Genomic DNA, 17,334 nt, shown 5'->3' with positions numbered 1-17,334 from the left:
CGGACTAGATGATCTGCTCAGGTCCCTTCCGACCCTAGAAACTATGAAACTGCCTTGGTATTCTGACAGTGAAGAAGTTTTTCCTGACATTCAATCTAAACATACTTTGCTGTAACTTCACGCTATTGCTCTGCATCTGACTCTCTGCAGCAAGACAGGAAAGTTGATTTTCCTTCTTTATAGCAACATTTCAGATATTTGAAGAGTGCTATCATGCCCCTTCTTAATTGCCTTTTGTGCAAGCTGAACATGCCTGTTTCCTTCAACCTCTCCTTGTATGGCTTGCTTTTCATGCCCTTAATCATTTTGTTACCCATTTCTAGACCCTCTCTAACTTCTCCATTTTTTTTAAATGTGGAGCCAATACTCTAGATGAGCCTAAGCAGTATGAGTAAAGAGGTACTATCACCTCCTGTGTTTTGCACCTAATGCCTCTATTGATGCATTCCAAAACTGCCTTTGTCTTTTTTACAGCTACATCACACTAGACTCATACTGAGTCTGTGATCTATAAAGACTCCTAAATCCTTCTCTATAGTGCTGCCACCCAGCCAGGTTTCACCTATTTTATATTTGTGTTTTCTATTATTTTTCCTGAGGTGTAGCACCTTGCATTTGCCAGCACTGAACTTCATCCCTTTGGCTCCAGGCCAGCTTTCCAGTCTGTCAAAATCCTTCCAAATTGCATTCCTGTCCTCCAGGTGTTCATAGTCTTTCCTAGTTTCATGTTGTCTGCAGATTTGCTCAAGAAGCTCTCCATTTCAGCATGTGCATTGATAATAAAAATGTTGAATAGCAGTGGGCCCTCTGTGGAACTCCACTTGAAATCTCCTTCCATTCTGATATGGATCCTTTAACAATTACCTTTTGCTTGTAGCTATTGAGCCAGTTGTGTATCTACCTTATGGTATCTCTGTAGCCCACATTTCTCCAATTTATTTATAAGAAGGTTGTATGGGACTTTATCAAAAGTCTTGCTGTGCTGAAGTGCAGATTACACTATATCCGCTGGATTCTTGTCATCCAGCTAACTAGTCATCCTGTTGAAGAAGATGATCAAGTTTGGTTGACAGGCTGTACTTTATAAATCCATGCTGGCTGCTTGTAACCAGTACTCCCTCCTCTGGGTGCTTGAAAAATGGCTTTTCTTAGGATATGCTCTAGTAATTTCCTGGATATTAAGATGAGGCTAACCAACCAATAATTCCTTGGATCCTCTTTTTGCCTGTTTTAAAGAAGGCACTATGCTGACCCCTTTCCAGTCCTTGGGTAGCTCACCTGTCTCCCATAATTCTGAAAATATTATTGCCAAAGGCTCCAAGATCTCCTATGCTAGTTTCTTGAGTTCCCTGGGATGAAATTTATCAGGCCCTGCTGATTTCAGTTTATTCAAATCCATCAAAATCTCTCTGACTGTTTATTTTGTTATCTCATCCATCAGCTTGTTCCCTTCTTTATCCAAATAATTCTTATTAGGTATCTAGTTGCAACTTAACATTTTAGTAAAAATTGAGGCAAAGTAGCTGTTGAGTAGCTCTGCCTCCTGCATCTGCTATTAAGAGTTTGCCCTGGCTATTTAACAGTAGGTCTGCTTCTTCCTTGGTCTTTCTTTTCTGGCCTACATACTTATAGAATCTTTTGTTATTATCCAGAACCTTTTTCACTGGGTGCATCTCATATTTCACCTTTGCCGCCTTGATTTTGTTCGTCTACGTTCTTGCTATTTCCCAGTGTGCTTCCTTGGTGACCTGCCCATCTTTCCACTGCCTGCATGCTTTCCTTTTGCATTTGAGACATCCTAGAAGGTTCTTGTGCATCCACATAGGCCTTTTGCCATTCTTCTTTTGCTTCATGTCTGAACTGTTTGTATTGTGCCCTTTAGAAGCTTCCAGCCCTCCTGAGCACCTTTATCCTTCCCCATGGCACCATGCCTACTATCTCCTTAAGCTAGCTGAAATCTGCCTTTCTGAAATCCAGTGTCATAGTTCTGCTGACCTTGTGCTTTCCCCATCTCACTATCATGAATTCTGTCATATTATGATCACTTCCTTTCAAATTTCTCATCATCTTCATGTCTTCCACCAATTCTTCCCTATTGGTCAGGACAAGATCCAAGGCAGATGAATCCCCTATTTGTATCCTCAACCTTTTGGAAACAGAAAGTTGTCCCCCACAAGTTAGGAATTGGCTTGGCATTTTGTTTCGCTGTATTATTCTTCCAGCAGATGTCTGGACAATTGAAATCTTCCATCAGTACCATCTCATAACTTTGGGATGATTTGGTCACCTTCTTGAAGAGTGCTTCATTTACATCTTCTTCCTGAGGTGGTGACCTATAAGAAATTCCCATCATTATATCAGTACTCTGTCTTTTACCTTTAATCTTAACTCAGATGCATTCTGATTTGCTAACTTCCTCCTCCTGAACCAGGGAACAAGGCGTATACATGCTTTTTACATACGAGGTGGCACCACCACCTTTTCTCCCAATCCTATCATTCTGAAACAAAGCATAGGCTTCAATGTTGACATCCAGCCATAAGATGCATCTCACCAGGTCTATGTTATACCAATCAGATCAGATAGTTTTTTTCATAGGCTGTGACTTCCAGTTTACTTTTTTCTCCAGACTTCTCACATTTGTATACATACGTCAAACCCTTTTGCATTCCAACCTGCATGTTTCCCTTTTGCATCACTTGTAGCTGACCTGCGGCTCTGGCCCTTTCCCAGAGTTGATCTGCTTCTTTTAGTCCTTTCACCAACCCCCATGGAACCTAGTTTAAAGCCCTCCTTACTAGGTTGGCCAGTTGATGCTAAAAGATGCTCTTTTCAATTCTAGTTAGATGGATCCCATTTCTTGATAGCAGTCCGCCTCCACAGAACACCTGTTCGTTATTAAATAGTCCAAAGGCTTCACATTAACACCATCTCAGCCACAGGTTTACTTCCATGATACAATGGTCCCTGCCTGGGTCTGTGCCTTCCACTGTGAGAACTCATGAAAGCGCAATTTATGCTCCAAGATCCTTAAACTTTTTCTACCTCCCTTGCTCCCTGGAGGATACCTAGGCCAGTGTTGCCGTTTTGGGGCTCTACTAGCTATGCCAGCTAAAGAAGGAAGTGCTGGGGAGAGCTGCTAGAGTGTGATGCTGGGGACCACTACTCTGGCCACTAAGGAGTGCTGCTCTAGCAACCACCATTCTGCCAGTTCTTTTCAGGTTGTTATGCAATCCCAGCTTCTGCTTGAAGTTTGCTCCATTTACACACAGATTGGCTTCACTGTTTGGCAGTATCGCTACCTAATAAATAAAAGGACAGTGAAGAAAGCTTTGTTTTCAAGGTGGTGTGTGTTGAGCCTATTGCTTTTTGGGGGGGATTAAAAGGGAATCTTTTCTTGTTAGGTCAAATTGGCAGTGGTCTGAATTTATTTGCTTCCCTCACACCATTGTGGAAGCTGGGATGAAGAATACAAGTCTCCTTGTCTGTCTTTCTTTGGGGAGGTTCAGGTTGTCACCACTAGTAGTATGTGTCCAATGCAGGGTTAATAGGTACATCTCCTGGATTTAAATAAGACTTGCTGGTGAACCTTGCAGTTGGAAGGAGAAGGGCAGTGGCACTGTGTAGAGCATCAGTGCACCCTGACTAACTGTACTTGCCACTTAGGCAGTGGGCGGGAGGGGAGGGTGGGCAGGTGAGAGTGCTGGTGCCCTGCCTGCAAGTGCCAGGCGATCACTGCAGCTGCTTGTAGGAGTGGTTGGTGCTTACTTTCAGAAGTGACTGTAGCGATCTTCTGGTGGGGACCCCCCACTGGTTGGTGGGACTGGCCTCGGCGGGGTGGAGGGCAGCAGTCACCCATGGAGAAGGGAACAATTGAAGTCCTAGAGACTGAAATGCTTCAATAGTTCTTCAACGGTACTTTTTATCCAAAATTGAGCTGAGTTCTAAGATAATAGTCTGGTAGCTGTTGGCTCCACCTTAAGCTATTGGTTCTATCCTCCATTTGCTGCTGGTTAAATGTTCGGTGCATGAGATGGCGGGTGTATACCAAGCCATATTCTACTTAAAATCTTTCCTAGTGTCCGTCTCATTCATGGTTGTGCTCTGAGGAATGCACCAAATACTTGGAAATAACTGAGTTTCTTCTGGTCATGAAGCCCTTCATATATCCATGTGTAGCATGATTCTTGTTTAGAAAGCAAGTTCTTCACTGTTTTTACTTCCTATGGAAGTTTATACAAATTAATGGAATTGGATTGGAAGTTATGTATGGGCTTAATTGAAGGTGTGCTATCTGCAGAAGAAACTTTTATAACTTTTATGAAGTGGGCAAACTGGCCCAAGTGAAGTTTTTTTGTAAGCAGTCTTGTTAATTTAATAGAAAACATGTTCCTGATGGCCCATTTCTTTCTTTTCTTTTCCTTCTAAATTAGAAAAAGAAGATGTATGTGTGTTTCAAGAAGTAACTTTGTTAAATCCTGGGCAATTTATGATTCAGTATTTGGATGGAGATCTTTGTTACACAGTACAGTGTTTACAAGAAAAAGATCATAACACAGGATATCATGCTATGGATTTTACAGTGGTGAACTGTTCTCAGCAATGTGAGGCTGTGAGTATTTTTAAAACTTATTAATGCTGTAATTTATGAACAGAACTTTCAGATCCAAACTTTCTGTGTTGGGATAATTTCTGCTGAGAGAGAATACAGACAAGGAAAGAACACACCAACTTGTAATTAGTCACCTGCATGTTAACAAAATTAAAGGTATTTTTTTCTTTTCTTTTACTAGCATCAAATATACATCCCTTCTTCCAGTCATCATACTTGTTGTGGCACTTGTCGAAATGTGTCATGTCCTTTTTATTCTGAGAATGGAACAGTAGCTATATATGAAGTAAGTACTCTTGGGCAGCTGTAACAAATAGTATCAATAGCACATGGCTTTACTCTGGTTTCTGACAGGAATCTATTTGGTGGCAATAGTATGAGAACTTATTTTCACCATTTTTTTGGTTTAATCATGTGACTCCTTTTTCATTCTGTCAGCTGGAAAATAGTTGAGAGCGAAAAAACCCTGACTGTAGTGCCTGACTTTCAGCAGTGCAAAGCATCCACAACTTAAGCTAGGGGGCTAAGCACTTCCTAATACCAAGCTCCCTAGGACACAGGAAGTAATACTGATGGACGGACTTTGTTTAGGAGAGTTTTTGCATGTTTAAATGTACCCACATTTGGCAGTATGGCTTGCAGAAAGAGGAGAGAAACAGTTGTTACCATTACATTTTTATGATCAAGAAGGCTCGAAGCCTAACATAATGGCTGATTGCCAGCAACCAATGTTAGTGACACTTGTACTGCTTGGCCCTCCGTACAAGTGCAGGTAAAGGCACAATGGGATCTAATCCATTTTCCACATAGTTGTGCTTCCTGCCATGCCACAGAAGGTGTGATTATGGGATTGCACATTAGATCCAATTGCACCTTATTTCAGGCGTAGGGGAAACCCGATCCTGGGCTTCCCCTGAACCAGCAAGAAGCAAGCTCCCATAGTTGGGGGACCACGTGCAGTCAGGATGGAGTGTTCCATGCCTCATGGGGCTTTTGGTCCCAGCTGCACCACATGTGGGGCACAGCTGGGGCTGAGGGCCCCATCAGTTGTGAGACTTAGCCCCTTCATCTTGGGGGTACTGCTGTGGTCTCCCAACTAGCAGTGGAGGGGGAGAGGAGTGCCCCTCAGCTGGGAGTTCACAATGGCTGCGAGATCCCAGGAGCTGAAATCTCTTAGCTGTTGCCTGGAGTGCCCTTGCAGCCCTGCAGCTGAGAGGCTGCATTCTTCTGGAGGTGTGTTGTGCTCCTTAGTAGATGGGAGATCACAGCACCTGCGGTCTCCCAGCTGCAGGACTGCCTACACATGCAAATTAAAGCTGGATAGAAACAGGCTATAAAGTTATTACACATTTTTAAGCAATAACTTTATAGGTGATTAGAACTTTTTAAGGCATGATACTTAAATTTCACATGTAGCCAGTTTAAATTGATTGCTCAATTAGCAACATAATTGCACAATAAATGCAGCATATAGAGGGGGCCACAGTGTGTGTAGCTTTCAGAACAGCTGTAAAGCAGTTAGGGATTGTTTAAGAACTTACATGTGATAATATAAAATTAATACTTATTTGTATCTGTCTCATTTTAGATTGAGTTAAATTTTGTGTGAAGCTATTAACAGCATTTACCTTACTGATTGTATTTTTCCACAAAGATAAATGTGGTTGTTAGCCCTGCAGACTAGTACATTGGTAGGAATATTACCGAAGTCATGATCACTTGCTCCCTTTCCTGTTATGTGGGAAGTGAAATGACCTGCTAATGGGAGGTTGAACTCTCACTTTTTGCAAATTCTAGTTATTTAAAGAAAAGAAGGAAAATAGGGAAGATTTGTCATGTCTCTTTACCACCCTGGAAAGACATGCAGTTTGACTCTTAAGGGCCTTTCCATTGACTAAAGCTTTTGATCACATCTGTAGTGGACCTAGTGCCTTCATAGCCACAGTATACTGAGACACATAGGGTGCAGACAGATGTTAGAACCCCCTCCCCGACCAACAGACATTCAGCTGTTGGGCCGGCAAGGAGGGGATACTGGAGCTAGCTTGCACCAGCTCCGGCCAGCAGGTTGGGGGCACTCCGGCAGCCTGGGGGAGAATGGAGCCCCTCACCGTGCAGGTACATCCCCCCACAAGCCTCCCTGAATATCACAGCCAGGAGGGAGGGGTACCTGTGAGGTAAGGGAACTCCATTCTCCCCCACACCTTCCTCCTCAACTCTGGACATTCAGCAGCCAGGAGTTCCTTCTCCATTGCCCTCCCTGCCCCTGACAGCTGTTGGTGGGGCAGGACTGTGCTGGTAGCATTAGGCCAGCCCCACCCCCATGCAAAAAATTAATCCTGGAGGGAACACAAGTTTCCTAAGGTACTCTGCTTTTGAGCATCTTAATGTGATATCTGATTTAACCAGGTTAATTTTTCATACCATCGGTCATTTTAAAAGCACTCTGCAGCCATGCATGTGTGTTATGACATGGCTGTAGAGTGCTTCCAGGGGCCAGATCATTCAAAAATGCCACTTCTGTCTGTGCCCATAAGGGCTACTGTAACATTTTGTCTACTCTGTTGGGTTTTTTATAGGAGGGGAGCACCTGGAACTCCAACTGTACTAAATATAAGTGTGCAAAGATGGATGCAGGTGCAGTGATACTGGGATCTAGTGTTGCCTGTCCTCCCTTTAATGAGACTGAATGTACAAAGGTTTGTAGTGTGTGATGGCAAATTATAATGATGAATCTTTTGCTTTGGAGCTTGGTCTTCTCTTCAGGTCTGACATGCATATTGCAATTTCCATAGAATGATTAATCTAGAAAATATGTTGGTAAGTAGAAAAAAGCAAAACAAATATAAACCTTTAAATGAGTCGTTCATGGTTTTATGGTTTATATTTTTGTTTGTTTGATTTATATCATATAATCCTAGTAAAGTTTGCTGTTAGGATTTTGTTTAATCTGTATCAAGCCTGATGCATTTTTTTTGTATAGGTAGCTGCTTCAATACTCCTTATTTTAATGCTGAGGGCCCACAGTTTTCAGAGTTTATAAACCAAGTAGTCCAGCTCAAGCAGCTTTGAAACTGCAGATAACGGTGGCATAGTTTCAAAATTCCTTAAATTGAGCAAGGATTAGAAACCTGCCAAGGTGCCTGAAGACTTTGGGATCTCTGTATAACAAGCAGCTCTGCTTTGTGAAGATTATAAATTACTTGCGTATACCTACCTAAAATGTAAAGTCTATAAACCAAAGAACTGTGGTTCAGATAATTTGAGTATTTCATACTTGTCCTTTTTTGTTTAAAGAATACTTGTTTTCAGCTTTAATTTTTACCATACAGAATTATTTTTGTATTTTTGGTGCATTTTTGATGCTAATTTCTTCTAATCCCAAATTAAAAATTGCATCAGAAATTGAACTGTGCTTATCCTTTGGCACTGTGCCGAAAACTTCTGCTTATTGTCAAAACCTTGTCATCACGTTTTAATCTGTAACAACAATCCAGATTTTCATGAATTAGCTTCCAGAATCTGTCTGATCTTACATTCAGAAACACTAAGCATTAACTTTAAATGAGAGCCAGTTTTGGAGAGCAGGTCAAATTAATTTAGGATTTAACAAAGATTTAAGGTAACTTTTTAGCACACTTATAAACATTGATGAACATGTGTTATGATTTTCCTGTAATGGTACAGAAAAACCATACTTATGGGGTATAATGCAAATAAGAAGTTTTGTTATCTTTTGTATATTATTTTTACTAAAGTACCATGCTGCTGCCGCTCAATTTGTAATTTCTGTATATGTAATAAGAGGGAGCAATGAAGTTTTTGTATATGCCTGTATCAGGTAAGGGAAATCCCTTTTTCATTAAAACTTCCTCATGTTGTACTTTCTTCACTCCTGCTTACGTACTGTTTGAGAAGAAAACTCTAACAAACATTAATTACAGTAAAGGAAAGGAAATGTGTATGAACTGACGAATCAGAATATATACATTACAAATTACAAAATTAAAGAGACTTTGTTGTAAAGAGCTCTCTGTCTGTAGCTATACAGAACTAGCTATAGTCTGCTAGTTTCTGTAGTACATAAGCAATATAAATCCCTTCTTAATTTGCAGTAAACATGTTATATTAGTACACTGAACTTTTAAAATGTCCCAGTAGCTCCTGAGGATGGGGAAATGATGATAATATTTATGAAAAATGACTGTTCTGTTGATTCAAGGGAAGCCAGTTGAGATAAGCACAGTCATAACAACAAGCTCATTGTCAGCTATTACATTTTAAAACAGTTCTGAGATTTTTAATCCATATTCTCTAATGGTGTAAATCTGTGCAACTCAATTGATTCATTTTTGATGAGGTGCCAGTCTACACCAGCTGGAGATCTGGCAATTCATATCCTAAACCTATTCAGATATAATAGGGTATTGCATTGGGCACAGTCTTTTTTGATATATTTTCCTCTTCTTTTTCTAGAATGGAGGCACTGTACAGACTTATAATGATGGCTGCTGCAAGACCTGTAAGTGAAGAAGGCTGCACTACATGCTAGTTTGGCTTTGGTTTTGGAGAGCTGTGTTTTTTAACCTCAGTGGCTGGGTCATAAGGAAGAAAAAAGCATGCCGTTCCCAAATCAAGCACAAATGTGATAGTTCTTTTTTAACAGCTATTTATTGAAAGGTCTTGCTTCATATGGCTGCTGACATGGTGATTTTTAACCTTATCCTTCTGGAGTATAACCAAATCTCTCCAAAAACAGCCTGAGGAAGATGAAAAGTAATCTCATTTGAAATAATGAAATGATTCATTATTGTTAGGATTACTCTAAAACAACACTCATTTAATTTTCATTATAAATGTGCTGAACAAAATTTCTAAAACTGATACCTAATTTGATGATATTTTGAAACAAATCTCTGTAATTATGGGTTTTTTCTGGTTTGTTTTCATATGCTTTCTAGGGCAAGGGTAGTGAAATACATTACTTTTCAGATTAAAAAGTTAACTCTTTCCACCCTAGAAAATTATATTTAAACCCAAAATAAGGAGTTGCAGAGCATTGAACAGACAATTATTGATGGTAACAAAAGGCATAATTCTATACAAAATGGAGACTGCTTTTGAGCTGAAGATTGGTAGTTTATGATGTGCAAGTCTGAAACATTAGTAATGAATTATAATTTAAGTCATGTGGCAGATTCTGCTTTAATTTACTGATGTTTAAAAACAGAACAAACTTTTGAAAACAGAATCCGCCTATCTGCAATTATGAGCTAAGAAAGATGGTGGTTGTTCAGTTTGGGAATGGTAAACTGCATAAAATGAAACTCCTGCAGAAAGAGTTCCTAAGAAATTTCAAGAATAGAGATGATTGGAAACCACAAGTTATCACTCCCTCTTTTTTTCCCCCTTTTCACCAGAATTAAAATATTTGGGCAGGTCTTTCAAAAGGGTCATTCATTTATGAGTTAGAAAAGCAAAGCTGAAGAATAATTCACTGAAGTCCATATAAATGAGGTGGGTTTCATTTAGAAAATTAGACTAAAGTACTGATGACTACAAATATTTTCTGCGTCTTGCAATATCAGGAAAGATTTAGCTTTCACAATGTTTTGTGGCCTCAGGAAAGGCATTGTTATACTTCAGAAATATTTGCTGAGGTGGCTGCTAAAAATAAAAAAGCACAATACATACATGCTATTTTTATTTATTTTATTTTGTTTTTTTTTTTAAACTAAAAGCATGTGCCCTGTGGTAAAGCAGTTAAAAAGACAATTTAAAAATAGAGCTTTGCAACACCTTGGGGTTGTAATGGGAACAAGTAATCCTTTTGAAAAGAGCTTGATTAAATGCATGCAAAGTAAGTTCATGTATTTAATTCTTACCTTGCCATAGTTATAAGATACATATTATAAAAGTTTGGTATACATGGAAATATCTTCATGGTTTTGCTTTAACCAGGAAAGTAGGGAGTCACCAGTGAGAACTCTTAGTAGCCACAGAATTTCTAAATTTGGATAATAAAACAGGAATGCTCATCAGTTCTTATAAAAAGAAAAATTGCAGTTGGCAGTGTAAGAATTAATGAAATGTCATTTATGTAAAAATGTTTATTTCACAAGAAACTTATATTCCTAATAATTCTGCCAGGTTCTGGAATGGGTGTATTACCCTTTGCCATTAGCCCAGTAGTCTCTACTGATAGTATTAATTGTGAACCAGGTATTATTTTTAATAATGTATTTTCTTTTTAAATATTGTAAGCATTGTTTATAGATAGAGACTTCTATATATGATTATCAGTTCAATATAAACGGTATCACATTGATGCTGGCATGGGACCTGATCCTGAGAGATGTTGCTCTTCTGTTGGCTTCCCATAGAGCATTGATTTTTTCCTTTCATAGGATTCAATTGCTCAGCACCTTTTAGGTTTAGGCACATTTAATGGTTAGATCATCTTGCTGAAGATCCTTTTTTCCCCCACTTCTTTTTAATAGCTGCTTATTTATAGTAAAATAATTATCATAAAAATGGTGCTTTTACAAATATAATCATCTTGAACTATTATTACCAAATGACCCAAGTTCTATTGCAAGTCTGTAGGGAAATCCATGGCAGAAACTTTTTAAAAAAATAGTGGATTTTATTGCGGAGACTATATTTAGAAGACAAGGATTTATACAATATTTTGTTTTTCACATCTGTCACTTTTTTTAAATGGAAAGAAAAGAAAGTTAAATCTTATAGATAGATACTACTAAGAAAAAAATTGAGGAGAACTTAAAGAGCAGTTGATGTTTTGTGATGATTATTCCCCATTTTATCATCACTGACATCTCAGAAAGCTATGATTAATTTCAACCCTTTTTTGATTTTGGTAAGGAATAGCAAACCAAGCACAACTGGTATTCAACACGGATATTATTTTCAAGCAGCTCGCTTTAAAAGGAATTGAAAGGGGGAAAGAATAAAGAATGCTCTTTGTTTCTAAATACAAAGTATTTTGGAGTTTTTATGACAGGTCAATAACATTTATAAACAGCAATGTCATATAACAACCGTCAATAATCTATATGCCTATAATATATTGACACTCAGAGGGACTACTTGAGTAATGCTCAAAAAGCTGAGTAAGTAAAGATGGTGCACTAGTCAGAAGAGTTCTGTAGTACTCTCTTTTATATCAGAGTCCATAAGGACAGTAACAGTCAGTCTGTATATGTATTTCATCCTGTGTTAAGTAGGTTGGCTTCAGTAGTAAGATGCTCCCAATGCACATGTAACACTGGAGGTATGGCTCCTGTAACATGTTACAGTGGGTTATTCAGTATTGGTGGATCTTACTTGCTGGGTTCCTTAGCACTTGCTGATTTCCGTGGAACACAGGGAATGAGTTGAGGATGAAAAAGGACTCCTTTGGGAGGTCTTAATTTAATGCTGGAAATACAAAATGACTATGTAGGAACATAGTTAGCAATTATTTGGAAATAGATTATTAAATTGGTGTTGTATAATGTATATAATGAAAAGACATAGCTATCTCATTTACTGTGGCATGTAGGTTTTGTATAACTTTTACATATGGTTCAGTACTCTGATTTGTAGCTCTTCAGTGTTGCAAGTGTCCTTCCTACTTGGATAGTTTTGCTTTTCAAACGCAAGAAGACACATCCACAAAAATCCACAAAACCCTTTAAAATGTTATTGTAGCATTAATTTCTATGTGAATTTATTTACCCCAGATGTAACCTAATCAGCTCCAGCTCTGGGACTTGTGCATGCACCACATGCAAAATAAATATGTATTTACTGTTTCATCCCATCTTGAAGCTCTGTCAGACCACTCTAACAGACAGTCTTTTAAATCTGTATAATTTTCTTTACATAGTACATGCAGAATACACTTCAGGTTTAAGGATTTTTACTTCCTCATGGCATTAGGTTCCAGAAATGTTTATAAAATCATATTTATTTTCAATATTTAATAGAACTCAACAGTATTAACACTGAAAATGCAAGCTAGTGTTAATTATGTTTGTATATTCAGCCTTGAAATACTGTATATTACCCTTTTCTGTTTGCTGATTAAATATGTTGTCATGTATGTTTAATCAACAAGAGCATCTTACACTAAATAGAAAATCATGATGACATTTCAACATTTACCACCTCTTTAAAGGTTCCTGGGACTGTTATATCCTGATTATTCCCTAGTTTAAAAGTCTAGATTTTTTTCAGGGAACATTTAACAGCTATATGATATCAATGTATTAAATATGAATATATATTACATATTCAAGTACTTAAGAGCTAATGGTGAACATTTGCTAGAATGTATGATTTGGGTATGGAAATAATACATTCACTGTATAATTAAATTAAAATATAACTATTTAGCTATTATAATTCTGTGAATGTTCCTTTCTTATTAATGAACAAATACAGAGCAGAATGTATATTTAATGAATCAACATTTTCTATGTTTTCTTAGGCAAAAAAGAGGAAAGAATTTGCCAGAAAGTGACGGTGAGAACAACTATAAGAAAAAATGACTGTATAAGTCAAACCCCAGTAAGTATATAAAACTGCATCCTTTCTGCTTCATGGTAAGCTTCAACTAGCCAAGAAAGTCACATATTAAATGAGGATTACAGCTATCAGAATTCACCCAAAATGCTGTAATCTTCTCATAACTCTGAGAATGTTATTCTACTTGTCAGTGTAAGTAAAAATTAATTGTTCCTGCCTCTGTGGCAGAAATGCCAACCCCCCCTACATGAAATAACATCTGTCTCCAAATGAAAAGCACACAATATAATTGCCTACCACTGACAAAAGCCATTGACCTCTTCATCATGAAAAAACCTCCCACTCTAAAAGAAGAAGAAAATGTTACCATTTACACATGATGGGAATACCACCACATTCCTCCTTAAGGACCTCAATTATATTAAATACCCTTTCTTTCTCATAATATATCTCTGCATAACACGGTGATAATCTTCTTTATGAAGATAATTTAAGATATCTGACCTCTGCTTTAGTGATGTTCCATATATAAAGTCTGTTTTGTATGCAATGTCAATAAGGTGTGGATAAAGGAGAACCAGTTAACATAATTGGTTTAAATTTGCAAAAGGTCTTTGACAAAATGCCACAAAAAATCCGTTGAAAAGCTTAAGTAGTGGTAGGGTGAGAGTAAGGTTTTGTGATCAACCAGGTAGTGAGTAGGAGGTAAAGAAAATAATAGAATCAAATGGTCACTTTTTGTCATGGCAAAAGGTTGACGTGTGAAGTGCTTCAAGTTTCCATTATAGGTCCAGTGTTTAAATATATTTACTAGTGATCTAGAACAGTGATGCCCAGCCTTTTGGCCCTATGGTATGGGTGAGTGCCATGGGTTTGCTCCAAGCCAGATCCCATGCAGTGTCACAAATGGGGTTGGTCCATGGATATACACTAGTCCCAACATAAATATCAGGGGCATCCCACTCAAAAGTTTAGGGATGCAGCTGGGCACCTAGTCGGTGTGCAGGAGCAGAGGTGACTTCTGGTTGCTGCCTTGATCACACAGCTGCTGGTAGCAGCCACTTTTTATTGGTACCCACCAAATTGGTGCCCAGGGCAGTGCCAGGGCATGCAGAGCCAATGCATCACTGGTAATACCCTTGCTACAAGACTGACTCTCTTGTCTACTTCCCATTTTGAAAACTGACTGTATGTATGATACCAGATATTAAAAAAAAAAAAAAAAAAGACTTTGAAATAAATTTAATTCAAAAGACAGAACAAAATGAGGACAAAGAAATTCACCTCAACTTAAACCTTTTACCATATGATTCAGTTTAGGTATCTTTCGAATTATTTTAGCAAGGTAACATAATGAAATATAAGCAAGGTATTTTAAAATGTAGAAACAGATTCTAATTACAGCTGATTTTGATATTTTTTTATTCCATTGTGGAAATAAAATGTGAGAGATCTGACCATGTCAATCTTTCTTTCACTGACAGATAAATGTGGCTTCTTGTGATGGGAAATGTCCCTCTGCAACAATTTTTAATGTCAATATTGATAGCCATTTAAGATTCTGTAAGTGTTGTCGTGAAAATGGAGTACGGAATCTGACTGTGCCACTTTACTGCTCAGGAAATGGCACTGAAATTATATATGTCATACAAGAGCCTACAGACTGTTCATGCCACTGGAACTGATCATTTCCACGTACGTGTATTTTCATATTGAATTGAAGTTGGTTTCCTGCCACTGCAAAAAATGTTCTAGCCAAGTGTTTCAGCCAACATGATTTCTTAGCAAGTTTAGTAGAAATTGTATAACTATAATGGCAAGAACAGTTTCATATATTGGCAAATGGACGCATTTCTGCTTCATCTCAAGGTGCTAAGGTGTCAGTTATTTACTTCAGTAACTTCAAAAGGAAAATTATTAGATTGCTTTAAAAAGAGAAAAAAAGAGATTGGTTGTGTTGGATCATCCTTACCTTGCTCAGAAGTTAATTTTTGTGAAAAAAAATTCCTTTTATCTTCGTGGTAGTTCCCTTAGGAATTACATAATGACTAGAACCTGCTTGAATTGAAATCCACTGAGGCCTCATACCCACATTCAGATAATCTGGGACAATTCTCCCAGGCTTGTTCTCCTGGTAGACAAACTTACCCAGAGTTGCCTGAACCAGCATTTGAATGCTGAACCCTGGAAGAGCAGAGAGCTGACAGTGATCATGCTGTGTAGCCAGGGGGACCCTATGTGCATATCTCGGTGTGCTCTACAGGCTCCCTCAATCTGCCTGGAGACAGAATGGCAGCAGTGCACAGAGCAGCTCAGATTGGAGAGCCCAGATTGCCTGCATCTCCCTACAGCTCAGTGTGGGAATTGTGAAGAGGGTGTGTTCTGTTTCCTGCTCATTTAGAGCAGCAGAGTCCAGCAAGCAACATATTGCATCCATGGCAGGGGTTGCTGGGAGCAAAGCCTCCTCGGATAATGGAGGACTGTGCTGTGGCTTCTTTCAGAAAAGAACTTGCATAAACATTTGCTCTGTCAGGAGAAAATCTCCTGGGGGTGATTTAACCTTGGTTGTTCCCAATTATTTTTTTCTTGGTGTGGCCATTTTTATTCTGGGAGAAAAATCCTGAAGAAACTGAATGTCTGAGACATGGTCGGAGTAACTTTCTGACTGCCCCTTTTTTTTTTTGTATGCTTTAAAAATCCTTGACATAAATACTAATGTACTATTACATATATAGCATTTTGCTTTTTTTAATACCCCATAGCTTTGATTATTGTAATTAGTCAGAAGGAACTAGAGGGATCTGACTTTGTCACAATTGTTATAAATATCTAAAGATTTGCTGTGGAGAGCAGGCTTATAACTTCACATTGATTTTTTGGTTCCTATAATCAATCAGAGGAGAAATTGGCTATTTACTGACCTATTGAAGTGTCAGATGAGATTCCATTAATCTATTTTCACTTCTGATAATAAATCAAAGAATGTACCTTTTAGATATTTTAGTTGGGTTTTATCCTTTGTTTAATGGACAGAAATCTTTATATTCAGTATTTTTAAATGAACTAAATGTCAAGATTTTTAAAAAAAATATTAAGGATGGACGCATTGCTTTAATCTGAGTTCTATCATATGGAGTCTGGGAAAGGATAGTTTGTGGGTGGTTTAGTAAGCAGTTAAATTAAATAAAAGCATGGACTATGTTACACATAGTCTTGTATTCTAAGCAGCAAATGTATTTTCCATTTTCTTAGCCATGGAATATTTATTGCCATATTAAAAATAAGAGAGCTAACTTTGTCTAGGAGTAGATTGCCCTATAAACTCATTGGCTGAATTCTTAGCCCTATTGAAATTGATGGGAATTTTTCCATGAATAAAATAAGAGGTTGGATTGTTATATTATTTTTATAGTGAGAAATCATCAATATAAAAATGAAAAAGAGATGTATTTAAGGCTATTTTGCATTCCTCACCACTTTGTGCTGAAACCTAAAATGATTGATCGTGGAGAAAAATAATGTATATACAGACATAAAATCAATTGCTATTTATTCATGAGATTTTCTTTATGTCAGTAATTAATTATGTTAAATGATTGCTATAGCAAAAAATGGAGGTGGTTTAATAATTTAAAATATTGTGAGACTAGTTATTAGTAAACTATTGAATCAATATTATAAAGAAATAATATTAATCTACTCGTTGCTTTTTTAATACATTGTGTAGAACTTTGACAAACTGTTAATTTGTGCGAGAGCTGCTTCAAGTTAGTCTAGGTAGAACTTATAACCTAAATATGTTTTCCTAATGTTGTACGAATCCTGGCTGTAATTATAACAGTTTCATTCACTGGCCTGTCCTAAAGGTCTGCATAATACCATAGTGTACTGGAAAAAGAAATATTCAAAGAAAAAATATTTTTTTAAGGGTTTGGTCTAAAATAAAGACAAGAATATTATTTACATTAAGAAAATATGGGCCAACATTTGTTAATGTATTTGGTATTTAAAAAAAACAGACAAAATTAAGCAAGTTAAATATAGTATGAAATATTAAATATAAATCATGGAATGTTTGATGGATTTTGATTGAAATGGAAATTATATTATTTGTAAGCAAATTGTTTTGTAACATTTAGCACTGTATGTATAATTAAAAAGAAATCAATAAATATTATTTTGAAGGATTA

General features: G+C 37.5%; 1 protein-coding gene across 1 annotated transcript in view; it reads left to right on the top strand.

Annotated features, from left to right (window-relative positions):
- OTOGL (otogelin like) overlaps nucleotides 1-17,334 on the top strand; it is a 170,165-nt gene extending 152,831 nt beyond the window's left edge. The window contains exons 52-57 of the mRNA XM_019543930.1: nucleotides 4,434-4,612; nucleotides 4,794-4,898; nucleotides 7,192-7,311; nucleotides 9,089-9,134; nucleotides 13,107-13,186; nucleotides 14,629-17,334. Of these exons, the coding sequence (XP_019399475.1) occupies nucleotides 4,434-4,612; nucleotides 4,794-4,898; nucleotides 7,192-7,311; nucleotides 9,089-9,134; nucleotides 13,107-13,186; nucleotides 14,629-14,829 (731 nt within the window). The 3' untranslated portion in view covers nucleotides 14,830-17,334. The remainder of the gene's footprint in view (nucleotides 1-4,433; nucleotides 4,613-4,793; nucleotides 4,899-7,191; nucleotides 7,312-9,088; nucleotides 9,135-13,106; nucleotides 13,187-14,628) is intronic.

The sequence above is a fragment of the Crocodylus porosus genome, unplaced genomic scaffold (genome assembly GCF_001723895.1).
Source record: "Crocodylus porosus isolate Cpor-Errol unplaced genomic scaffold, CroPor_comp1, whole genome shotgun sequence".
Classification (NCBI taxonomy): domain Eukaryota; kingdom Metazoa; phylum Chordata; order Crocodylia; family Crocodylidae; genus Crocodylus; species Crocodylus porosus.
Note: the sequence above shows the minus strand (reverse complement) of the source record. Positions and strands in the feature narration are given on the sequence as shown.